Consider the following 26289-nt stretch of genomic DNA (forward strand, 5'->3'; position numbering starts at 1 on the left):
GACTTCTGCCCTATACCAAGGTTGTATGTATTTGGTTTGGAATGATTGTTTGTAAGCAAGATACAGAAATAAATTGCCAGATTTTACTTTACAATATGATATGCTTATTGACCCTGTAAGGAAAGGAGTTCATTGTCCTTTATTTAAAACCTTGGTCCACATGTCATTGGACTGATCCGGACCAAAATGTGCCATGAAGGTAAATCCGTCAGCGGGGAAACGAAGTGCGAAGCATCTCTCTGGCTGTGGCAGTGCTCGGGATAGCTTCCTTTGGCAGTGTTTCCATCAAGCCCTTCTGTTCAGCACTGCGGAAACAAAGTGTGGAGAGATGAGTCGACAAACAAGACCAATGGCGCTGAAAACAAACGTTACGAGCTCTGTCTCCAGCTCTGATAACGTGAGGAACCGTTAGTCCTGAAGCTGCTGCTCCACATATGGCTTGTAAAACTGATGTCGCTGTGTTTCCTCTAGACAGCGTTATTGACTCTGGGCTCCTGTGTGTTCATCTGTATTTGCCCTGTGTTATTACCCCTTTCTTCCAAGCCTTCGATGCTTTGATGGGTAGAAAGTCCCCTGAAAGCAACCTGAAGGAAAAATCACTCAGTCATCCCCTCGCTCACTCACCCGATTCCCTGCGTGCTGATAGCCACTTAAGGGAAGCCGAGCCCCAGGGCTGTGTTTTGGCATCCTGGCAGGTGCCATCTGTCAAGCAGGGCCCCGGTGTGTTGGCGGTGTGTGTGTATGTGTGTGCGCACCAGCGTCAGGCCATATCTTTCTGCTAGTGTTGTGTTTGTGGATGACTCTGCATATGTGCATGTGGGAGCGTGTGAACATATGTGCGCCTCAGCGTAATGCTTTTTAAAGTGTGTGTAAGCATATGTGTGTGTTTGCTCTAACAAGGGTACCTCAGCAGAATTAAAGCCAAACAACCTGTTTCTAATGATATAATCCCACAACTGCTGCTATCAGTGGGTGTCTGAGTCATATTTATGGGTTTGAAGAGGTCTGCTACACCCGTGAGTAAGTTTAGATCGACATTTAGTCATGGTTGCTCACAGACTCATACAAGAAGGCGCTGACCGCTAGCAGATGTAGCTTAAATTATGAGAACAAGGGATGAAGGAGGTAGACTGCTAAGGAAAGATAAAAGGGAGGAAGGACTCTAATGACCTCAAGGAAACATTTACAAGAGATGCACCAGGGGTTAGTATGCACGATAGGTTTCCTGCATACTCTGTGTAATGTTATTCTTCATTAGCAACATTTACAGATGTTAGCTTGACCCCAAATATGAGCTCTTCTAACCTCTGCTGTCGGAAAAACCTAACGTTACTGAAACTGAAACCTTCCAAACATGCAAAGATTTCCAAATGTTGTAAATGCTATGATCAACTGCCCTCTGAAGCATTACATTGCTAGTAAAAAATACTCATTTATTTAGCTGCTAATACTCGAAACGGCTGCAATCAAAAGAAGCAAACAGAAGCTGTGTCTCTGGTTGGATTGGAAGTTTCTACACCAACAAAGCCACAGATCAATGTCAGGGGACAGGGTGGCCAGATCTGAATCGATAGATAAAGGGACAGGTTGCCAAGTGTGGAGCAAAAGCAGTCAGATTAGCACATTGATTGTGTCACTGGAGGGGAGCAGGTGCAGCAATAGGTAGGGTTTCTCTGTGGAGCAACACTGCAGCGTCTGAGCGTATTTAAATCCATTCAGAGGTCCCTTACACCAAAGCTTCTTATCTAATGATGAGAATATATGCCTGCTGAGCTGATCCAACGTGGTTTCTTTACTTTGAATAATTGTGGGAGAACAGCAGAGCCAAAAATATTCAACATTTAGTCAAAAAAAGTCAAGGAATCAAAGACAGCAATGAAACTGTAATTACGTTTGAAAGTCGTAAGTATTCAGAGACGCTATCTGTACGTTTCTGCTTTTAAACGTCAGAACAATGATGGATTGTTGTGGATTTTGGTACCTACATCCTCCTTAATGTGTACAACAATTGGCCAACCCAGAGTAATGTTTGCCAATGTAATGTAATGTGTCTCTTATGCCTTATTGAGCATTCGTCAGCGTTGTCGGCAAGAAGTTGTCATAACATTACTTTTTATCCAGTCTTTAGCCACAAATTACCTCAGACCTTTAGGGTTTTGGACGTTTTGTCATACTAATGTCTTTACAGAATGGAAGATTTTAGATTTTGGGATGCCTGGGTCTTACGTTCTTAAGCTGTGCAAACTTAAGCGGCAGCCGGAGAGGAGGAAACCTCTGTGGATAATTTGCCTCCCTGTAAAAACGTCCTCCTTCTAACCCTAACCCTAGACGGACTCTTAACCCTAAATGTTCTTGCAGGATGACTGAAAGATCTTGAGGCAGTTACCCATGAATGCATAATCTTATAGACAATTCTTGAACCAATCTCACACCCCCCTCATGCCTTCCTCCCCCCCTCAGGTTCAGGCTGCTCTGTCAGTCCATCATCGCCCATAAACTCTTCGACTACGTGGTCCTGGTCTTCATCTTCCTCAACTGCATCACGGTGGCTCTGGAGAGGCCCAAGATCATGCAGGGCAGTCTGGTAAGAGCTCCTTCTTTATATCCCACGATCTATTTGGTTAGATACGGAACAGTAAGTCAGCATTGTGTTATCATATGCATTTAAGAGGTGAGACTCCTCTTGGATAAGATGGGACCTCCTCAGCTGTGAAGAGTTCTTTTTAATTGACAAACTATTATCTTTGCTTTATTCCGAATCAAATAAAATAATTGTAACAATTCAAGTAAATAAACACGAGAAGTTAAGGAAGAAAAACTGTGAAAATAAAATAAACCAGGACCTCATTTATCCCGAAGGAGACTGTTGTGCCAGAGTTACAGAGATACAACACACACAGCAGCATGATAATACAGCTGTGCACTAACAGTGCAGTAAAGACAGCTAATTAGACAACTACAAGAAATAATGGTCAAATAATTAACGTAACAAACAGCACAGTGACGAGCAGTATTGGATCGTGCAAAAACACGTAGTGGCAGAGTGACATGTTATGTGTGTTGTAATGGTGACGGTGTATATATTACATTTTGTCTTTATTAGTACCCATTATTTGAATTCACCTCTGAAAGTTACAAATATGATGTGAAAACAGGCTCAGTTCTATTATTCTGGTTGTAAAATTATCCTTTTTTGTATGTTTTCTAATTTAAATCGTCTTAACGAGTCATTGTTTGAAGAGCTGCTTCAAAGCGCCGCTTCTCAATCGCTGCTCCGGAGCTCTGTCTTGATTTTGACATCAAGCTACTTTCCTGCAATCACGCAGCAGCAGATTTATTAAAGGGTAGGAGGTTCAAATAAAAGTGAGGCAACTCTTTCACATGTGGCATTAATTACATCTAATAAATCCAATCTAGTTGAGTAGCATAAACACTCAACTTAAAGCTCATATCCGCTTTGAAGCTCTGGACATTTGACTGCCGATGTTCTCTTTCTTTGCGGCTGTACTTTGTATTCACTTCTCTCCTTCTCTTACAGGAAAGGGTTTTCCTCACAATTTCCAACTACGTCTTCACGGCCATCTTTGTCACGGAGATGACGGTCAAGGTAAAGAAAGTTATTTTCCTGCTGCTCTGTTCGTCGTTCTCCTTTAGTGAAGAGCGCTTGGTCCCTGCTTCCTTCACATCACATCGTTACTGTCTGTCTTTTGAACTTTGGTTTTTATTTCTCCTTCTTCAAGTTTATCACACAATCCAGAGCAGGTGGATCTTTAGAGGGATCCATCACAACTCGTGGTTCCTCTGTTCATTTTCTCAAATACTGTCCTAGCATATCGTATTATCTCCAACAGTCTATCAACGGCTGACTCAACTCCACTCACAGTTGTTTCCCACACACCCTCACACACTCATCTGTCTCAATTCCCTTGTGACAGCATCTCATTTAGCATTTCACTTCACTAACACGGCTAAAAGTGCCTCATATTTCAACATGCTCCTCAGTGAGACGCTTTAAGGTGGATAAGGAAAGTCAAAATGCACATTGTGAAGTTGCTAATCTCATGCTTTAGGGTGTTTAGGTCTAATGCTGAGGTTAGGCGAGGGTGTCTGACACACACTGATGAATCGTGTATGACATTTCCGGCTGACCTGTTGGACAAATAACCAGTTCCAGATTCCAAACGTTTACCAAAGCAAAGGAAAGCCGTCTTTGGTCCGATCTCGGTTCCACTTTTTTCCGAGCTTCCTCAAATGTATTCTCCTGAGGCCCTCATTGAGGAGGCTGTGGCGCGGTGGGATAGTGCGCTGATATTCGGATCAGGGGAGAGTAGGTTCGAGTCCAACTGCAGTCAGCGTGCCCTGGGGGTTGTCCTCAGTATGGAATGCATGTTAGTCAGTAACTCTAATTATTCCTTTTCCAGCAGATACTCTCAGTCTTCCAAATATGTGTTTCAATTTGGAGTTTATGAGTAATAAAAATACAGAAGACTGCGAAGAAATTCATCCCCACTGAAGCTCGTTTTCGTCCTTGAAATCTTTTCGTAATTCTCATTCAATGAAATCCTTGGGAACTGAATGTTATTTGTCCTCCTCTCTTTAGTCTTCTCTTACGTCTTCAGCAGTTTTCCTCTCCTGCCATCCTTCACCCCCCCCCCTTCCCTTTTCGATCCTCTTCTCTTTTTTTGACAATTCTGCAGCTTAATCAGTTGCACGTCTCCCATTAGCGATCGGAAGCTTGATAATAAAGTTAATTACAGGCCTATCGCTCTTTCTGCTGGCCTTTAGCTACTCCTGGGCTTCCCATCGATACACACACACACACTAATCTACTAATCTGCTGTCCAGAAGACAGGGCATCATCCATTATGAAGGACTGTGTGTCTCCAGGCGATTTCCACATTGGTAGAAACCCTACAGTGATTTATTTATGAGCAGGATAATGAATACACGTGTAGCACAGTGAGATGTGTGGTGCTGCAGAGTTCACCTATGTGCATCTGGCCCCGGGTTGAACCCACCTCCTGTATCTCCCTCTCCCTCTCTGCATCTGTATTTACTTCCTGCCCTTTGATCGGTCATCCCATCTCTCGGATTTCAATTCTTCTTCACGCCACTCATTTGATTAACTTCTGTATCTGTCGCTGTATCTCTCCGCTCTTTTGTACCTTCATCTGTAGTTTAATCAGCCGGGCTCCGTTGTAATCTCGGCCTCGGTTCATTTTCCCAACTATTCTCTCCTGCAGCATATGTATTATCTCAAACAGTCTATCAACGGCTCACTAAACTCCACTCGAAGTTGTCTCCGACACATCCTCACACACTCATTTGTTTCAATTCACTTGTGACAGCATCTCATTTAGCATTGAACTTCCCGCTTGCCCCTTTCCCACCAAAGCGGTTCCAGGGCCAGTTGGGAGCTTGTGTCTGATTAAGCACTGGTTCTCCATGTGGCCCCGAAAACTGGTTCTTATCTGGCACCAAAAAACAGCCGGTCTAGAAACAAGAACCAAATACGTCACACCTACGTGAGAGGGGGGCGAGGATAACCTGAGCAATGTCATGGCGAGTACGGCAAATAACAGAAACAAGCGGTAGCGCTTAGTAAAGTGACTAGAACCACACACTTATAAGAAACACACACTTTATAAAGTCAGGCAACACTAACCAGGTTGTGATGCTGTTTATTTTACCTTACTTTAATGGCCATCCGTACGCCGGTACACTATGTGTGTAGAAAAACGACTTCACAATATGATAGCAACAAGTAGTCAAGACAGTCAGATTAGCTTCAGTTGCTATGCTAAAATCTCCCATCTTATACCGGAGACACTTTCATAACAGCGTTGTGATGCCAAACAGCATCAATTCAGACTGAAACACACTCACTGATAGGGGGTATGCATCCGCTGCTCGTGTGAAGAGTCAGACAGTGAATATGAGACCGTTGGACGAGCAGCGCTGCAGCGGGCGGTAATGAACAATGAACCACATTAATGAACAATGAACCACATTAATGAACAATGAACCACGGCTCTCTGGAGAAAAGGAGAAGGTTTGAGAAGTAGTTCTTAAATTCAATCTGTGTTTGTATGATTAAAAACGACACCAGCATCGACCCGAAGCAGTCCTCTATTGATGTTGTGGTTGTGAGCGTCGTTAGGGAGAAAATCAGCGACGTAAACGGTGATCTCATGACGCAGCATCTGTCGGTGGAAACGCAACTGGGGCTAAAAAGAAGAGCCGGTTCGGACACAGAAGAGCACAAGCACGGAGTTAGAACTGGAACTGGTTTGGTGGGAACGGGGCAGATGAGGTCTAACATGTCTAATAAGTCCTCATCATGAAACAGCTGATCTTCCTCTCGGTCAGGGGAGGGTGTCCGACTCCTTGATGATTTATCAAACCTGCTTGTTAGTGCGTTGTTGCAGACCGGTCAGTGGGATCTGTCTCTGAGGAGCGCTCATTACACTGAGCTTCCCTTGAAACACACACACACACACACACACACACACACACACACACACACACACACACACACACACACACACACAACACACACACACACACACACACACACACACACACACACACACACACACACACCTGCACATGAGGGGTAGTAATTAGTGCAAACAGCGTTACCTGCACACACTGGGTTTGACCTTGAACATCAGATTCTTATTAGAAATGGGGAAGTATTGACACACACACACACACACACACACACACACACACACACACACACACACACACACACACACACACACACACACACACACACACACACACACACACACACACACACACACACACACACACACACACACACACACGTACATGCTTGACTCGTTCTTGTCACACTGTGTCTCTTGCCTGCTGAAGCTGATCAGTCTGAGCAGAACTGACAGACGGAGGTTCAGACGACAGAACGTATGCTACTATTTTGTCCTTGTCCATGCAGGCCCATTCACAACAGATATGTGCAATACTATTTGGGAGAAAGAATGTGTGTGTGGGGGATAAACCTAGCCTTTGCAGACCATTCACATGCACTAAAACCTATAGAACACACTACAAGAAAGGGAAAACCCCCCAAAATAGAGAGTAGTCCCTCTTTTATCCCTAGTACAACTTCCTAATGACCAAGTCCATTAGCTTGTTAGCTAGCTAGCATTGATTTGTAAGCCCTGTCAGGAAGATGAATGCAAGATGAAAAGTGTTTCCATCAGAGTGTCATGCAGTTTCTTTTATTGAGGAGAGGAAGGGCATTCAGTCGGATGAAGTAAGAAGTCGTGTATTTAGCATTAACAACAATTACTCAGCAGCTTTTCAGAGACGTTTTGAGGAATCAGACTCTGTGTGTGTCTCACCTTCCGAGTGTTGAATGAATGCTATCACAGCTTGAGTCAGCCGGACAGAACTCCACCATTAAGATTCATTTTTGGATGTACTTCCAGACGTCTGCCCCGGTCTAAAAGACGCATTGATGGCCACAAGAGACAAAAAAGTGACTCACTGTCCTTGACTTTTTAAACTGGAGCGCTAGCCAATATAAGCACGAGAGTTCCATTGTGATGTCACTATGTTTCAGAAGTAAACAAAGCAGTGTAATGGAGGTGTTTGAGGCAGGGAAGAAAGGGAAGAAGGGAAGAAAAGGGATTTTAGCCTCTGCAGACCATTTACATGCACAGCAACCTGTATAATACACCACAGGAAAGGCCGCTTTAGACTTCCTATCTATTTCACCGGAGCTACTTTGGACAAATAAAAGTCATGTTGGCAGTCTGAGTAGAAAAAAGAGGTAGAGGTGACACCTATATAGTCTTTTTAAGGCCAATGAGCGATGTAAACTCCCGCCCGTTTCATAAGTACACTCATTTCCTTCTAAGTACACTTTAAATGTAATTTGGATTTATTGTGATGGACTGTTTAATGTCAGCCAAAGCCCAGCGACAGCAAGAGAAGCAGAGCCGGCTCTGATGGCAGCGCTGGCACCGACCTGGTATGCGGTCCCCAGGCATCGTGTTTTATCAAGCGATATTTGATCTGCTTAATGGACGCTCCACGGCACTCCGACATCCCCTCGACGGGCCCTCCGTATAGCCGCGCGATATTAATGACAGAGCAGACGCATCATAGCTCTCTATCCCGGCTGTCAAAACGTGACAGAGGAGCCGTCGTATAGGATGTGACGGTGACTCGCCGCTGTGCTTAGCTCTCAGCGACGACACATGCAATGTTTTCTGACAGTTGGAGGTTTTCGGACCGTTGTTGGCACAGAGATCGTGTGTTCTTCAGCAGAGCTTTGAGGATGTCTGCAATCTGACTCATTCATTCATAAATCTCTTCCTTTATCCGGCTCCGTTTGTCTTCCCTTGAGTTTGACTTCATTTCATCATTGTTCTTTGACCCAGTGTCTGCACTGTGAACCCAGTCATGGTTTCTGTTCAGTCGTGGTTGAGATGTGATGGGGGTTTGAGGAGAGCATTCAGAGGTAGGGGAAGTACTCAGGTCTTGTACTTGAGTAAAGTAGAAGTACTCAGATCTTGTACTTGAGTAAAGTAGAAGTACTCAGGTCTTGTACTTGAGTAAAGTAGAAGTACTCAGATCTTGTACTTGAGTAAAGTAGAAGTACTCAGATCTTGTACTTGAGTAAAGTAGAAGTACTCAGATCTTGTACTTGAGTAAAGTAGAAGTACTCAGGTCTTGTACTTGAGTAAAGTAGAAGTACTCAGATCTTGTACTTGAGTAAAGTAGAAGTACTCAGGTCTTGTACTTGAGTAAAGTAGAAGTACCAGAGTGTAGGAATACTCTGTCACAGTGAAAGTATTCTAAATGTTCCTCCAGTGAAAGTAGAAAGTACTCTCCTCTAAATGTACTTAAAGTAGCGACAGTAAAAGTAGTCATTGTCTGATTGGTCCATTTCAGAATAATATCTCTGATATGTTTTATAATGATTGATCATTAAAGTGTTCTCAGAGCTGGTAAAGGTGCAGATAGTAGAACAAAATGGTTCAAGTATCTCAAAGTTGTTCTTAAGCACGGTTCTGGAGTAACTGTACTGAGTTACTTCCCATCTCTGAAAGCATTCTGGTTAGCTCTAGTGGATGAGTGCAGAGTTTCTGGCGAGAACGTGCCAACATTTCTGATTTAGTTTCTCCTTTGTGGTCACACCGATCAAAAACATATTGACACGTTTTGTGAAATCGCTTATTAGGAATAACATTACACTTCCTTTAGCTGACGCTTCGATCCCCGGTGGGCCACAATGTCCAGAACCTTCTGAAACCACTTCCATTCACTTTGTGTGGTCAGCATGTTGGAAAAGAGAGCAAAGACAAAAGAGCTTCAGAAGACCCTGAGATAAAAGAGGGCTTTTTGGAGGAGGCGGCAGCATATAGGAACGCCAAGAGGTGGATTAGGTTATTTGAGTTATTTCGGAGGAGCTTTTCTACAGTTCGACACGTTCAGAAGTCTTTGTCACTTTGGGAATCGTTGGTATTTTGTCTGAACCCAAGCTGACTTCAGCTCAAAAAGTTTGCAGGGCTCCCTTCCCGCCTACAGGTACCCGCCAGATCCATATTCAGTGGTTTGTGTTGCAGCAGGGTGCCATCACCGCTACGTTTCCAAAACAGATGCACCAACATCATCGTTCTGCCTGGACCTGACAGCCACACCGGGGTGTCATCGCCTCACGAACACACCTTGCAAATGATGCCGTAAAAAAGTCTGCAGTGCAACTTTTCCTCCAACCCCGCCAACTCTTTTTGATTTCCAAACTTTCTCTTTGGGCCTCATTTTTGTTTTTCATGTTATTTTTCTCCTCCTCCTCTCTTTCTGGTTCAATCCCCCTCAGGGCTCGCATAGTGAGCAGGACCTCCCACCCAGCTGTGGCTAGAAGTTGACACATTCTAACTCTGAGGAAAAAAGCTGAAATATGTGCTGCTGTAACTTTGGCAGCTCAACACACACCGTCTCAACATCTGTGTGTAAGACTTGAAAGACTGCAGAGGAGGAAGAGGGAAATGTCAGGCCAAAATAAAATCATTTACTCATTTGAGTCAGACTTAGCTTAATCTGTCAGCTACACTAACTACTTAAGTCTTTATCCCTGGACTAACACACTGGTAAGTCCATTACCTTGTTAGCTAGCCAGCGTTGACAGAGGAATGGAAAAGGAAACACGCAGACCAGGAGCTGAGGGACAGAAGATGAAAGACATCCAAACAAATGGAGTTAGAGTAAGAAATCTGACGGAGAAAACTCTGTGTGTCTCAGTTACGAGTGTGTGCACTCCCAAAGCTCGAGTGAGCCGGACAGAACTCCTCCTTCAACACTTACCAGAAGTTTGCCCCGGTCTTAAAGACGCACTGATGGCCACAAGAGACGGATGGATGCTGTAGCAGCCTAACAAACACCGTCCCAATATCTGTAATTGAAGAGGGATTTTGGACTCCTGAGGAAGCATCTGCAAAGTCAGCTGTCCAACAAAGTGTATTTACTGAGATTAAAACAAAGCCAAGTTGTTGTTTGAGAAGTTTTAAACATAGACATGGATCTCAGTTACAGTAAAGTCACAACACTGCTGGTTACCCGCACCGAACAATCCATATATAGCACTAGACTCACTTTTCATTTAGTGCCATTTCCTTTATGAAGTCCATCCCTTCCCTCTTCCCTTTGAACACTGATGTCCTCACCTTCCCTCCTTTCATCTCCTTGGAAACTCTTTTGGACTCAACACCTCCCTCCCTCAATCACACACCTCTCATCCTGAGTTTTATTTCTTACTTTCATCTTCACAATGTTCAAGTGTCTCCTCTCCTGCAGAAGGCTGCTGACATGAAATGAAGTTCGTGTTTGAGGAGCTAAATAAGGAATCTGAATATCAAAGTGTGTGCATCTGGCTGCTGTGTCATTACCTGCTGCATGTCTCTGCCTACATGGTTCCAGGTGGTGTCCATGGGCCTGTACCTGGGGGAGAAGGCGTATCTAAGGAGCAGCTGGAACATCCTCGATGGTTTCCTCGTATTTGTGTCTCTGATTGACATCGTGGTGTCCATGGCGGGCGGAGCTAAGATCCTCGGGGTTCTCCGGGTTCTCAGGTTGCTTCGGACGCTACGCCCCCTCAGGTTAGAATAAAATCCATGTGAAACATTCAGTTTCGGCACCATTAATTGGGATTTATTTGTTGCTCTTGCACTATAATTGGTTATTTACCCTGATTTGCCTGATTTAGAAATGTATATTTAGCAAGTCAACACACACAATGCACAGCAATATGCATGTTAAACTCTTAAAGTTAGCGAGTAACATGAATAATACTAATTGTTTTTAAGAATTCAAAGATTCAAATTGTTGTTTTTATTGTATATAATAATTAAAGCTTAAAGTCCCAGGCTCTTTCACCCAAAATACAACATACAGCAGATTGAAGACGTAAAACAAATGAGATATAGAACAATAACAAAGAGGAAAACATGATGAATAAAATAATTCAATCAATTTAATTACAACTGAACTGAAATTCAAGTAAAAATAAGCAAATGCAGAAATATTAGTAAAATGAAATAACACATTAAATACTCTACAGTGGAATGAAAGGCTGCTTGTTGTATATATATATGCATTCGATCGGACAATCAGTGATGGAAGACGCCTCACAGATCTCCGGAGTTTAGCCTCTTCTCAAACTTATATTTAGCATCGCTCCTTCTCTCATGTCTGTCTGTAAGGAGACGGCTAGCTTAGATTAGCATGAATAAACTGGAAGCAGTGGAGAACAGCAAGCATGACCCTGTTCGGAAGAATTAGAATCTGCACCTGCTCTCAGTGCAGTTGCCTGGCAACAAGTTGAGACTCCAGTTATTGGACTCAGCCAACAAATAGATAACTCTTCATTGACTCTTTGATAGGGATTAAAAATGTATACCATAAGTGAGCTTTAGAGGCTTAAGGGTTTATTTACCGTCAGACGGACCGAGGCTAGCTACCAATTACCTAGCCTGTGCTATGCTAATTGTCCTATGCTAATATGCTTCTCAAGGTTGGATCATACGTGTGGTACAGGATTGAGTGGGGTCAATTTCCCAGAGACCCACCCACCACAAAGCAAATCAACATTCTCCCCAATTTCTGTTTTTAGTCGCAGAATTCTGACTTTTTCCTCAAGTTTTTACATTTTTCTCAAAACTCGATTTTTTTTGGATTCGCTTTTTTTTCTAATTCTAATTTTTTCCTATTTTTTACTTTTTTTCAGATTTCTTCATTTTAATCAGAATTCTTAATATTTCCAAATTCCTATTTCTCTTTTACTTTCTCAGAATGTTGATATATATAATATAATAAAACTGATTAAAGGAAAGAAATATGTAAAACAGTTGAAAAGGATTCGACTCTTTCCTATCCCTGGACTTTCTTTGACTCACTGTGTCTCTGTGTACCCCCTCGGTCCTGCAGGGTGATCAGCAGAGCTCCGGGGCTGAAGCTGGTCGTCGAGACCCTCATCACATCCCTCAAGCCCATCGGCAACATCGTGCTCATCTGCTGCGCCTTCTTCATCATCTTCGGTATTCTTGGTGTTCAGGTAAATGGAGTTCCCTTGTCTTTTATTTCTCAGAGGATTTTGCACGTCTTAAAACATATCTGAGGACTCTGCGACATGTTTCATTGGAGACGGTCAATGTTTACTATTTCAAATGTCATACAAGCTATCGTAGCGACCCCTTAGCACGCACGCTTTGAGTTGTTATACATGACTATTACATTTGTCCAATTGGTCCAAAAACCAAGAAGTGAATTATTAAACATGAGCGGTGGAGAGCATGAGGCTGTGGCCCTGTGTGCACCCACAGTGAGACCCCGGCTCATTAGAGACAATCCAACCTCACATTTACTCTGTGACTATAATGCCCGCTGAGTTTAGAAGACCAACGTTTGCTTTACACACGGGTTCATAATGATCCCCAACCAGTGCAAAAACGGTACGGTGCATTTGAGGATTAAAATCATGGCAGTAAACCTGAAGCCTTTTCATTCATTTCAATATGGAGCCTCTTCACCCGGAGTGAAGCACCTCATAATTAGTCGTATTGCATCGTACCTGCTTTCCACTCGTGCAGCTGTAGTTTCCCCCATTGTTTTTTCAACACTGCCGTCCAGTATTGCCTTTGTATCTACTTGTCAATCCCACCCTGTTCTTCCCCACATTATTATTCCTCCTGCATCTACCAGTAGGCATTATCTCACTCTGCACACTTTGATGTGTTCAAAATGATGGAGAATTAAAACCATCTCTCAGGAGGAGACTTCAAGCGTTTCTGGAGTCTTTATCCGCGCTCTCGTTAAAGACGCTAATTATCAAATTACTTCAAAAGCTGCTTGAAAGAAGTGCGAAAACTCGAGTGTTGTCATCAAAATGCATCTCTGCACGCCTCATTTCCTCCCGTGTGTGTGTGTATGTGTGTGTGTGTTTTCCTTCACAGCTCTTCAAAGGGAAGTTCTACTACTGCGTGGGTTTCGACGTGAAGAACATCACCAACAAGTCCGACTGTCTGGCTGCCAACTATCGATGGGTGCACCACAAATACAACTTTGACAACCTCGGACAGGTACGAGAGAGAGAGAGGAACATATACATCCCTGAAACTTCGTCTGGGTGGTTTTGAACATATTTATGTGAACACACTCATACATTTAATAATGAGCAGACTGTATAGCACAGAATCTCTCCTGTAGAAGAACAAGAAGAATATGGTAGTGAGCGGCACTCGGCAGGAGAGCTTCTAGAAAATGTTTCATTGAATTAAAGAAGGAATGATTTCGACTGTTAAAGTAAAAGGATATCACTTTTGAAAATGTTGAACTACAAACTTTGTGGCAACATAATTATCATCATCCTCTGTATAGATATCTTACCTGTGATAATATTATAGAAAGGTTTCCTCTTCGAACAGTTAGTGTTTACAGCTGGGAGAAAGGATGAAGTCCAAATTAGATATGATTAGACTTACTTACTGATCCTGATTTGGGAGCTGTTTTCTATGCACACAAGGCATCGTTAGTGTCAGGGTTTTGGGGAAACAGGAACCAAGTGCAGTAAAATGAACGGGAGGCAGGTATGGCTCCAAACAAAAGGCGAGCTTTATTTAAATCAAAGCTGTACTTTCAACCAAAAAATAACCACACCAACACTAACCAGGGGACACGGGGACACGGGGAACAGGAGCAGACAGACGGACGGGCAGGAACAGGCAGGTAACAGGTACAACATCAGGTAGGAAACGACGACGACCGAACAAGAGACCAAAGGGGAACCAACACTAAATACACAAGGCTAATCAGAACACCACACACAGCTGGAGAGGGGAGGAGAAACACAGGGGCAACAGGTTAACACAATGACTCAATCAGGGGAAGGAGGGAAACTAAAGACAGGAAGTGAAACTTAACCTGACACAAGAGGGGAAACATTTCAAAATAAACACAACACAAGGATCATGACAGTTAGTGTACAAGGAAATGAATGTGATATCAACATCGAAAGAAGAAATGTACCCATCAGTATTAGAAAACAGATATATATATATCTATATACACATTTCAACAAGAGAAGATTCTACATTGTGGAATAGATACATATTTAAATCAGAAGAAAAATGACTCATTGCTTCTGAAGTATTTAGTAACATCTGTACAGTGAGCACACGTATGATTGAATTAGGGTTAGGGTTGAGTAAACTAAGAACAGTGTGTGTGTGTGTGTGTGTGTGTGTGTGTGTGTGTGTGTGTGTGTGTGTGTGTGTGTGTGTGTGTGTGTGTGTGTGTGTGTGTGTGTGTGTGTCCTACAGGCTCTGATGTCGCTGTTTGTGTTGGCCTCTAAAGACGGCTGGGTGAACATCATGTACCACGGACTGGACGCAGTGGGGATAGACCAGCAGGTGATATCAGACACTTGGACTAAAAACCCAACTCACATTTCCCCAAACGGTTATTCGGCTCGCAGTGGTAGAAACTGAGCAAAGTATGCCTTCATCTTTAGCTTTGTTCTGGGGAATCCCACGCGTTCTGAGACCAGATGGGATTTGAAATCCTTCCTTCTGGTCACCCCGGGATCCATGCACCCGGTTGGATGTTCCCACAACTCCTCCACGAAGAGGCTTCCTGATCACAGAGCCAAACCACCTCGACTATAGCTCCAGTAGAAAACTATCCAAAAAGCAAGAAGGCCAAGTGGTTGATGATTTATTTACTGCATTTCATTCCCTAGAACTGCTAAGGGGTGTGGGATACCTAAAAACCACCCTCGGTTAAAATGTGCTTGATATTTTAATCCTTTGATTTTCAAGGTAGAATGTCGTTTGATAATTAACCCACAACAGTCACCAAGACCCTAGACCAGTACTCAGTCCTGAATCCTCCCCACTATCGGACTCGTCTTTACTTACTGCATTGAACAGGTCTAATGTCTGATGTATGAATGAATGGAGATTTCATTTTGAATCAACTTCAAACCGTCACATATGTACAGAGCACTGCACACAAAGCCAAACCTACACGATGCAATTCAAACATCCCAGAAGAAGCAGCTATAATAGAAACAGCAAGCAGGGAGTGGTTCTGGTTCCATGCAGTGTTTGGTTTAGTGTCTTTCCCAAGGACACTTCCAGGTGTTGACTGCAGGGACTGAGGATTAAAGCCAGAAGCACCGTGACACGTTTTCTTTACCAAACACATTTTGAGGCAAAGTCAAGGGACTCAGTTTTCAATGAAACAAAAGTTGTTTTCCAAAGTTACATCTAACACAAATATAAAAACAGCTGCAGGAATATTTTATTCTACAATTTCTGCAACTTTTAAAACATTCACAGGCACGCTACATCCTGATGATCCAGCTGTTTGAAACCTTTCATTCCTGGCGTAACGGCTCAGTTATATTAAATGCAAACTTCCAGGTGCAACACTTCAAATTCTAACCAATATTTACGTCGTGTTATCCGAGATTAAGATTAGTTTCACGTATCAGACGCATGTGATCTGAGAGTCCGTCTTCAAAGTGAGCAGATTCCCTTTTTCTAATTGGTTGTATTTGAACGTCTATTGGTGAATCTATTAAAGGGAGGGAATTATCCTGGTGGTGCACTCAGGGAGTAAACCTCACCCGGTCCGACGCGGCGCTGACTGACTCATCCCATTCTCCCTCCTCCCTGCGCTTTCAACACCTGGCCATCCTCCAAATTGAAAACCTGACTCTCATGTCATTGCACCTGAACTGGATTCTTTTGTTTGTCTAATGACTCCCTGCGATGACTTCCTCCGCACCCAATCATGCCGCTCTGTTCCTCACATTGTGTCCATTTCCTGCCTTTTATTCTGTCCCCTGTCATCCTTCTTTTTTTTTTACCAGTTGCAGCTGCAGGATTGTTGGACTGGAGTGTTAATTGGAGGGCTATGATTGGGCGTATAGCGGCACTTTCACTGTTTCTCAGAATGGAACAATAGATGACTTCCACTATTTTCAGCTCGTTTGATTTTTACCAATGATTAACTAAAGCAAAATGTCCAACGTAATAAACTAACTGTCAGAAAGGTCTTTATTTTTCTGGTAGACCTAAATCACAGCCGCTCTCTAGATGTATAAGCTAGTACTGTTTCTAAAAGAGTTTAGGGTTTCCTTTAGAAGTGTATCATGTGATCAACCACATGATAGGTCCGTCATCACCCTGTGCTAATCCTGGACAGGGACTGAATCCAATCCCAGCTCACACCGGCAGAGAGGTTAGGTAGATCCTGAAACAGCCACCAGTGTTTTTCAGTGCTAATACTTGGTCAGGTCCACCGATTATATGAATTGGAAATAGCTAATTACCTGAATGTTTGAATGGAAGTCTTTGGATGATGGCGTGGTAATCAAAGCAGGGATGGGGAGGGCGTACAATCTCCAGTCGGGATGTTGGGTTTAAACCGGGGATCAGGAAAAGGTGTTGACCATGAACCGCAACGTCTTCTGTTTGATACATTTTCCTCTTTCTAATCATCAAGTCATACATTGAAAATGTTCAAGGTCGTTAAGGTTTAAGGTTTCTACCTTCAGCTCCCCTTCTAGCACCTTCGGGTTTCTTAAGCCTTGTACGTACTTTGTGTGTCGCTTGTCGGCAGTTTCATTCCTACTACAAATGACTCTTGTGTCGGCAGGGTCCCGTTTGGATCTTTGTTTCCATGAGACGACACATTATATCCAGGTTGTGAAGGCCAATGTCCTCCAACCACCAACCATTCAGTTTGTTATCTTGTATTTGTTCTTCCCGGCGAACAGTGTTGCCACAGTTACCTTGAAAAAGTAATCTGATTACTGGTGACTCCTTTAAAAAGTAACTTAATTAGATTACAAGTTACTTTATTAGTTACTTTCAGCAGCTGCCGACAACAAACCCCCCCCCCCCCAACATAAAAATGGGTCCATCACACTGCCCGACCATCTTCTTCAACTCTCCCCCACTCACTGGTTTTGCACCAAAGTCTCTCTCTGCTTCGCTCCACCTGGGGGGGGCCCTGCTCTGTAGTCTGACTGTGTCGTGCTGCGACTCCAAATGTTTCTTCAGATTTGACGTAGTGTTTTTAGATAGCACCTTGTCTCCAGCACAGAGAGAACAACGAACCTTAATACTGTCATCTTCAGCTGACTCAAACTGAATGTAGGGACTGTATCTCCAGCTAGAACACGCGCCTCTCTCCCCCTCCATCGTTGTTTGCGTTTGTGTCTCTGCGTGGTATTACACGTGAGTTGTCCTCGTGCTGAAAACGTGACTTAATTGTCGCATAGACTTCACTCCCCGAGACTCAAGAAGAAAGCAAACATGTCTTTTACTGAGGAGGATGACAACAACAGTAACACAGTGACTTGGATAAGTAACTTTCATCTGATTACTGGTTTGAAATAGTAACGCGTTAGATTACTCTTACTGAAAAAAGTGCTCAGATTAGAGTAACGCGTTACCGACATCACTGTGTTCAGTTTGTGCAGGCCGGTGTAGACACAGTTCATCATTGTATAATAACAGTGGACCCTCGCTTACGTGCAGATGTGGGAAGAAGGAATGCGCCCCTCTTCCTCCTGCGACTTGTACATCTTGCACTTCTTAGATATTTCAATTGTCTTTCTAACCATTCTCTCCGAACAGTCGAAAGTGTTCTGCCAGTACTCCCTCTCGTCTTACTTCCTGTCACAAACACCACCATTTTCCAATCAGTTCATGTCTCACCCTGTTCTCCAATCTCTCCCTCACCTCCAGCCGTTGACCAACAACAGCCCGTGGATGCTGCTCTACTTCATCTCCTTCCTGTTGATCGTCAGCTTCTTCGTGCTCAACATGTTCGTGGGCGTGGTGGTGGAGAACTTCCACAAGTGTCGGCAGCACCAGGAGGTGGAGGAGGCCAAGAGGCGGGAGGAGAAACGCCAGCGTCGCATGGAGAAGAAGAGGAGAAGTAAGATGGGGGTGGGGGGCAAAAGCGGAAGGGATGGGGAGGAGAGAAATTAGCAGTGGTGGAAGAAGTACTCGGGTCTTTCACTTAAGTAGTATTAGTAATACCACAGTGTCGAAGTTCTCTGTTATATGTTAAACTCCTTCATCAACTTTCTATTTAAAAAATGTGATGGTTTTTATTTTCTTGCTTGTTTTTGTTGTCGTGTGTTATTAGAATTATCATGCATTTTATTTCATTGTATTTTTGTTGTTGTTGTTGTTCTACATTTTATAATTCTGAATACAAATAATATTACTTGAGTAAATGTCCTCCATCTGTACAAAATCATGTTGTTTGAAGGAAAATGAGGTGGATAAATGGAAGAGGGTGTAGCAAGGCTTTGAAGCACAGGGCGGAGAAATGAAAAATACATGAAGAGGTAGAGGAGGGTTTGGAAGAGAAATGGGGGTGATGTGAAAAAGTAATATAGCGTTGGGAGGGCAAGAAGGAGAGAGGCAGGGAAAAGGATGATGGATGGACATACTGTATACACCTCCTAGGAAGGGAAGAGGAGAGCAAAGACTGGAGGATGGAGGTCATTTTGGAAAAGAGAAAGAGAGGAGGTCAATAAATCAGTCGAGAGAAGTGAAGAAGAGGAACGCAGGAATAGATAAAGACTGATGGTACACTATAACAACTAACATCCTCATGTCTCTCATAAAGTAGAGACACTACATACTGATATACACCTGAACATCAGCAGGAGAGGACTCTTTAAAGTAGAGACACTACATACTGATATACACCTGAACATCAGCAGGAGAGGACTCTTTAAAGTAGAGACACTACATACTGATATACACCTGAACATCAGCAGGAGAGGACTCTTTAAAGTAGAGACACTACATACTGATATACACCTGAACATCAGCAGGAGAGGACTCTTTAAAGTAGAGACACTACATACTGATATACACCTGAACATCAGCAGGAGAGGACTCTTTAAAGTAGAGACACTACATACTGATATACACCTGAATATCAGCAGGAGAGGACTCTTTAAAGTAGAGACACTACATACTGATATACACCTGAACATCAGCAGGAGAGGACTCTTTAAAGTAGAGACACTACATACTGATATACACCTGAACATCAGCAGGAGAGGACTCTTTAAAGCAGAGACACTACACACTGATATACACCTGAACATCAGCAGGAGAGGACTCTTTAAAGCAGAGACACTACACACTGATATACACCTGAACATCAGCAGGAGAGGACTCTTTAAAGTAGAGACACTACATACTGATATACACCTGAACATCAGCAGGAGAGGACTCTTTAAAGTAGAGACACTACATACTGATATACACCTGAACATCAGCAGGAGAGGACTCTTTAAAGTAGAGACTCTACATACTGATATACACCTGAACATCAGCAGGAGAGGACTCTTTAAAGTAGAGACACTACATACTGATATACACCTGAACATCAGCAGGAGAGGACTCTTTAAAGTAGAGACACTACATACTGATATACACCTGAACATCAGCAGGAGAGGACTCTTTAAAGTAGAGACACTACATACTGATATACACCTGAACATCAGCAGGAGAGGACTCTTTAAAGTAGAGACACTACATACTGATATACACCTGAACATCAGCAGGAGAGGACTCTTTAAAGTAGAGACACTACATACTGATACACACCTGAACATCAGCAGGAGAGGACTCTTTAAAGTAGAGACTCTACATACTGATATACACCTGAACATCAGCAGGAGAGGACTCTTTAAAGTAGAGACTCTACATACTGATATACACCTGAACATCAGCAGGAGAGGACTCTTTAAAGTAGAGACACTACATACTGATATACACCTGAACATCAGCAGGAGAGGACTCTTTAAAGTAGAGACGCTACACACTGATATACACCTGAACATCAGCAGGAGAGGACTCTTTAAAGTAGAGACGCTACATACTGATATACACCTGAACATCAGCAGGAGAGGACTCTTTAAAGTAGAGACGCTACACACTGATATACACCTGAACATCAGCAGGAGAGGACTCTTTAAAGTAGAGACACTACATACTGATATACACCTGAACATCAGCAGGAGAGGACTCTTTAAAGTAGAGACACTACATACTGATATACACCTGAACATCAGCAGGAGAGGACTCTTTAAAGTAGAGACACTACATACTGATATACACCTGAACATCAGCAGGAGAGGACTCTTTAAAGTAGAGACGCTACATACTGATATACACCTGAACATCAGCAGGAGAGGACTCTTTAAAGTAGAGACACTACATACTGATATACACCTGAACATCAGCAGGAGAGGACTCTTTAAAGTAGAGACACTACATACTGATATACACCTGAACATCAGCAGGAGAGGACTCTTTAAAGTAGAGACGCTACACGTCATCAGGGCCCCTTTAAGCTTACATATGTTGAAGGACTCTCTCCTCTGGTTATAATCCAAATGTGCTCAAGACTTCTATTTTCACACCCTGAATGAGTTTGACTGAGTCCTTGTAAGACTCCTTAAAGGGACACTATGTAAAAAGGCGCCAAAGTGGCCAAAAAGGGTACTGCAACTACGGTTTTGGCCAAAACCGGCTACGGCGACTCTCGAAGTTCACAAAACTTCTTCCGGTTTCGAAACTGATATAAAACCTGCTAGTTCGGTATTAGCAGTAGCAGTAACAACCTACTTGTCCAGAAGCAACGCTGCGAAGTCAGCATTTCTTGTAACCCCTCTCTGCTGCATAAGATCTTTCCACCTTTGGAAAGAATATCCTATATTTACTCTTCTTTTGTTGGTATTTCGACTTCTGTCCGTGTCGAGAGTCCTTCTTCTTTTTCTCTTGGATAAAGGAGTTGGTTGCTCATGCCGCTCGGAGTATGTGTGGTCCTGCATTTGTGTTTAGTAGCTACGATCCCGAACGCGCGGTGACTAGTCATTAGGAAAACGCCGGAGGCGGAGCTGCAAATTCTGTATGTCCCCCAGAGGAGGTTGTACTTTCAAAATGGCTGCGGGCCATGGGGAAGATCCCCTTTGTTTGTAGGTAAAACTGACTATATCTAAGTACAACAGAATACTTAGATTTCGGGATAGATGTGAAATGGGTTTAAAAAGACTGTATTTATGAATGGGTATCTTAAATTTCGGTAATTAGCTAGTAAAAGTCTTACACAGTGTCCCTTTAAACTTCATCTCTTATTCATCAGTTATTTATTTTTATTCTCATATTATCTCACCGTTTTATCTCTGCCTTTTCTCATTTGCTCTGCCCCTCGTTCTTCTCCCCTTTGGCATAAATAAATCATGCTGTTTGCACCTCCTTTCGCTGTCTCTGCACGCTTCTCCTTTTTTAAAGCAAATATCAGTTCTCTCTCTTCTCCGTCTCCAGCTGTAACTACCCTCGCTCGTGGATTAATTCCCTCCCATTATTCCAGTTATTTTGGTGCTTTCTTGATACTGTAATTTAATTCCCCCCTTCCATCTTCCTTCTGACCACACGATTCCCTTCTTGTCTTGTTTTCCTCTCTCTTCATCTCTCTCTCCGTCACTTTGTCTCTCTCCAGAGGCCCAGAAGCTGCCCTATTATGCGTCATACGGCCCGACCCGACTGGCCATCCACACTTTGTGCACGAGCCACTACCTGGACCTGGTCATCACCTTCATCATCTGCATCAACGTCATCACCATGTCTCTGGAGCACTACAGCCAGCCACAGGTGACCACTCTCCCCACCCCCTGGGGATGGAGGGATGGTGGGGGTGTGGGTGTTTGAGTGAGACAGACAGAGCAGACTTGTTTAAGGGCATCTGTGTGGGTGGTGGTGGTGGGGGTGGTGCTGCACCATCTGGGAAGGTTTTTCTTAAAGTGGGCACTCCCAGAGGCAGGCTGCCAACCTGCTGCTCTGAATCAGCTGCAAAACTGCCAACAAGCAAAACATTTATCATAGCTGCAAAATAAACGCTCTGGCAGATTGAGGTATTAGTTATGTAAAATGTTCCTGAGGAGCGGGGAGTCTCTTGAGGATGAGCTTCATCTAATATTGAATCTCTATGAACATATCTCCATACAACGGCAGAAATTGTAGGACAACATTGCATAGAAGTCTATGAGAAAGTGTCCCTGCCTCCCGAGGGATTTACGACATCATTCTTACCTTTCTGATACGTTTGTGGCTTTAGTTTTAGTCTTCTTCCATTCAGCATGATGTTCTTTTCATCAATTAACGTCCAATGTTGGGTGGGGCTATCTTGTGATTAACTGCACAAAATGAGCGTCTCATGAAAGTTTATCTTTCAGTATTTCAATGTTCTTAGGCCCTCCCTTTTTGGTCACTTCTGGACCCCAAAAACCAAGATGGAGACACCCGAAAAGTCCACAACATCATGAGTTGTGTTGCAATGATGCATTTCTTGTATACATTGAGTGCTCGGAAGCGATCACCAATCATCTGACGAGGATTTTGTCACAGAAACCGAGGCAGGGAGGATCTAAATGCTCCAATCTCTGAAACCGAGGCAGAGTCTGAGAAAATGCTCAAACGATGAAGAGATTTTGTAGGCTTCAGAAGGCACGCAGGTACTGACAACAAAGCTGGATATTCAGTGACAAAGAACAAAGACACTTGGCTCGTATAAGTATGAGTCAATAACGACTGCAAGGCTAACAAAGGATAAGGTTAAACCAATCAGGGCGGGGCAAACGATCAGAGACAGGAAGTGATCTGAAAGAGAGGTGAACTACAAAATAAAACAGGAAATGCAAAACTTGGATGAAGGGCTGACACCACCAGTAGGTCAGAATACGACGAGTCTTGGCCCGGATATTTGCTGGCAGAACCATTACCCTAAAGATATTGGTGCTTGGAGGCTTATCCTTGAACAAAGTGAAGACCATTTCCTTTAAATATCCGTGACAGTGACAGTGAGTTATCGGGGCTCTGGACTAATAAATGTTAAAGAGGTTAAAATAGTTATTCATGCGGTCCTTCTTAATGATAGAATCCATCTACTGTGGCTTGGATAACATTGAAATAGAATAATATATACATATTTAACTATTTTAATTATGTCCTTTGCAGGGGGAAATTAAATAAGCCACTGTAAGAAACTTTAAATGAGTCCATTTAAAATTGTATGAGATGAAAATGCGCTCATTGTTCTCCTTAAATTTAGCTCCAGTCCAATATCACTATGGCTAAAATGTTTTGTCTGTAGGCTGCTGGGTCTAAACGTTGAGCTGAAACCTCCCTGATCTTAAATACCATTATGCTGTGTGCCGTTATGTTATATATTGACATATGGTAGGCTGAACATACTTATAACTGCAGAAAGAAGCTCATTAAGTTAGCTTTTCACTCTGTTTGTGCCGCCTTCTACCAACGCTGACACTCTGAGTCAAACTATTTGAGCTCTGGATGACGACTAAAGCTATCGCCCACACATGCAAGGCCACAGTGTGAGACCTACAGGGTCTATAGCTTCAAAACGCTGGCCTGAAGCCCAGAGAAACAGACGAGGAAAACTCCCTGCATCACTATTATGAAGGCTGGCAATGTTGCTTCGAAGAGGCCCTATTTCACTTTCACTGGTGGTGTGTTCTTTAGGTTTCAGTGCATGTAAATGGTCTGCTAAGGCTAAGATTACAAAGTTAACCCACAAACTCCACCCCTGCTTGAAACGCCTTCATTGGACTCCTTTTTTTACACTTCGGCATGATAGTGACAACACTTTGTAACACTTGTGCTTCTATTGGCTAGCGCTCCAACACATTGTACGTGATAGGGTAAGGGGCGGGACATCTGTAAGCGGTTGACCAATCAGGACTCTTTGATAAAATAAACTTCTACTTTCACAGGGGACAAATAAATGGTCTATTCTTTCTTAATTTGGCTCCATCGGTTGTGTTAATAAGCTTTAATTATGTGCATTGAACATCACCGGTGTCATTGTCTGCGTGATTATTAATACCGGTCTGTTCCTCCCCAGAGTCTGACATAATTTAGTTGTACGTCTCGATTTAGCTCGTTCTAATTAAAGAGATTCATTGGCAAGATACCTTTTTCACACTGACAGAACAGACTCTCGGAGCAACAACTCTCAGCCTGTCTTGTTAGGGTGTTTTCACTCTTGACTTACACACAGGTTATTTTGTTGATCTGTTTTCCTCTCTGTGGACAAAGAAGAGGTTAGCTGTGAACTGTGGTAGAACAAAGGGTGATCCATTACCAGTTAAGATTACAGATAGAGACAGGAAATGAACTGTCTATTCAACTTGCTGTCAGTTTTTTTTTAACCTCACTGCCTCTTCAACTCTTCTCTTTCTACCTCAGTCTTTGGAGACTACACTCAAGTACTGCAACTACTTCTTCACCTCCACTTTTGTGATCGAGGCCACTCTGAAACTGGTAGCCTTCGGCTTTCGACGGTTCTTCAAGGACAGGTACTGAGGGACACTATCAGCTGTATTGAGACTGTATAGGTTTATGTTAATGAAGAACAAGAAGCTGCTTTTATCTCTGACTGTACACAAATGACACGACGGTCCCCTGCATGTTTAACTTTCCATTACAGAAGAAGTGCATTTTCCAAAAGGACAGAGATCGCTAACAAGTGTCTAAGTGAGAAAACTAAACGTCATCACGCACTACATTAGCCTCCTTTAGCTTAGCGGTGGAGACGTGAAGTCATGTGACCGTGCTGTAGTTCCTCTATAGACCAACATTAGCCGCCTTTAGCTTAGCGGTGGTGACGTGAAGTCATGTGACCGTGCTGTAGTTCCTCTATAGCCCAACATTAGCCTCCTTTAGCTTAGCGGTGGTGACGTGAAGTCATGTGACCGTGCTGTAGTTCCTCTATAGACCAACATTAGCCGCCTTTAGCTTAGCGGTGGTGACGTGAAGTCATGTGACCGTGCTGTAGTTCCTTTATAGCCCAACATTAGCCTCCTTTAGCTTAGCGGTGGTGACGTGAAGTCATGTGACCGTGCTGTAGTTCCTTTATAGCCCAACATTAGCCTCCTTTAGCTTAGCGGTGGTGACGTGAAGTCATGTGACCGTGCTGTAGTTCCTTTATAGCCCAACATTAGCCGTCTTTAGCTTAGCGGTGGTGACGTGAAGTCATGTGACCGTGCTGTAGTTCCTTTATAGCCCAACATTAGCCTCCTTTAGCTTAGCGGTGGAGACGTGAAGTCATGTGACCGTGCTGTAGTTCCTTTATAGCCCAACATTAGCCTCCTTTAGCTTAACGGTGGTGACGTGAAGTCATGTGACCGTGCTGTAGTTCCTTTATAGCCCAACATTAGCCGTCTTTAGCTTAGCGGTGGTGACGTGAAGTCATGTGACCGTGCTGTAGTTCCTTTATAGCCCAACATTAGCCTCCTTTAGCTTAGCGGTGGAGACGTGAAGTCATGTGACCGTGCTGTAGTTCCTTTATAGCCCAACATTAGCCTCCTTTAGCTTAACGGTGGTGACGTGAAGTCATGTGACCGTGCTGTAGTTCCTTTATAGCCCAACATTAGCCGTCTTTAGCTTAGCGGTGGTGACGTGAAGTCATGTGACCGTGCTGTAGTTCCTTTATAGCTCAACATTAGCCACCTTTAGCTTAGCGGTGGAGACATGAGAGTGAAGAAAGATTTTGTATCGTCAAAACTCTCCTTAGTCATCTCTCATCTAAACCTTAACCCAGTGTAACCTGTTGGTGAGTAAGAAAAGCAGTTGCTCTTACTCAAAACACATTTACCATATCCAGGGTTTCCTTGAATTCTTAACTCAGTTACGT

At 43.3% G+C, this 26289-nt stretch overlaps 1 protein-coding gene across 1 annotated transcript in view; it reads left to right on the forward strand.

Moving 5' to 3' along the window:
* Positions 1-26289, forward strand: part of LOC134862710 (voltage-dependent T-type calcium channel subunit alpha-1I-like) — a 225623-nt gene that overhangs the window by 167336 nt on the left and 31998 nt on the right. The window contains 9 exon segments of the mRNA XM_063880729.1: positions 2461-2584; positions 3539-3607; positions 10954-11132; positions 12460-12586; positions 13485-13610; positions 14850-14939; positions 18291-18483; positions 22078-22229; positions 24843-24952. Of these exon segments, the coding sequence (XP_063736799.1) occupies positions 2461-2584; positions 3539-3607; positions 10954-11132; positions 12460-12586; positions 13485-13610; positions 14850-14939; positions 18291-18483; positions 22078-22229; positions 24843-24952 (1170 nt within the window).

This window comes from Eleginops maclovinus, chromosome 4 (genome assembly GCF_036324505.1).
Source record: "Eleginops maclovinus isolate JMC-PN-2008 ecotype Puerto Natales chromosome 4, JC_Emac_rtc_rv5, whole genome shotgun sequence".
Classification (NCBI taxonomy): Eukaryota; Metazoa; Chordata; class Actinopteri; order Perciformes; family Eleginopidae; genus Eleginops; species Eleginops maclovinus.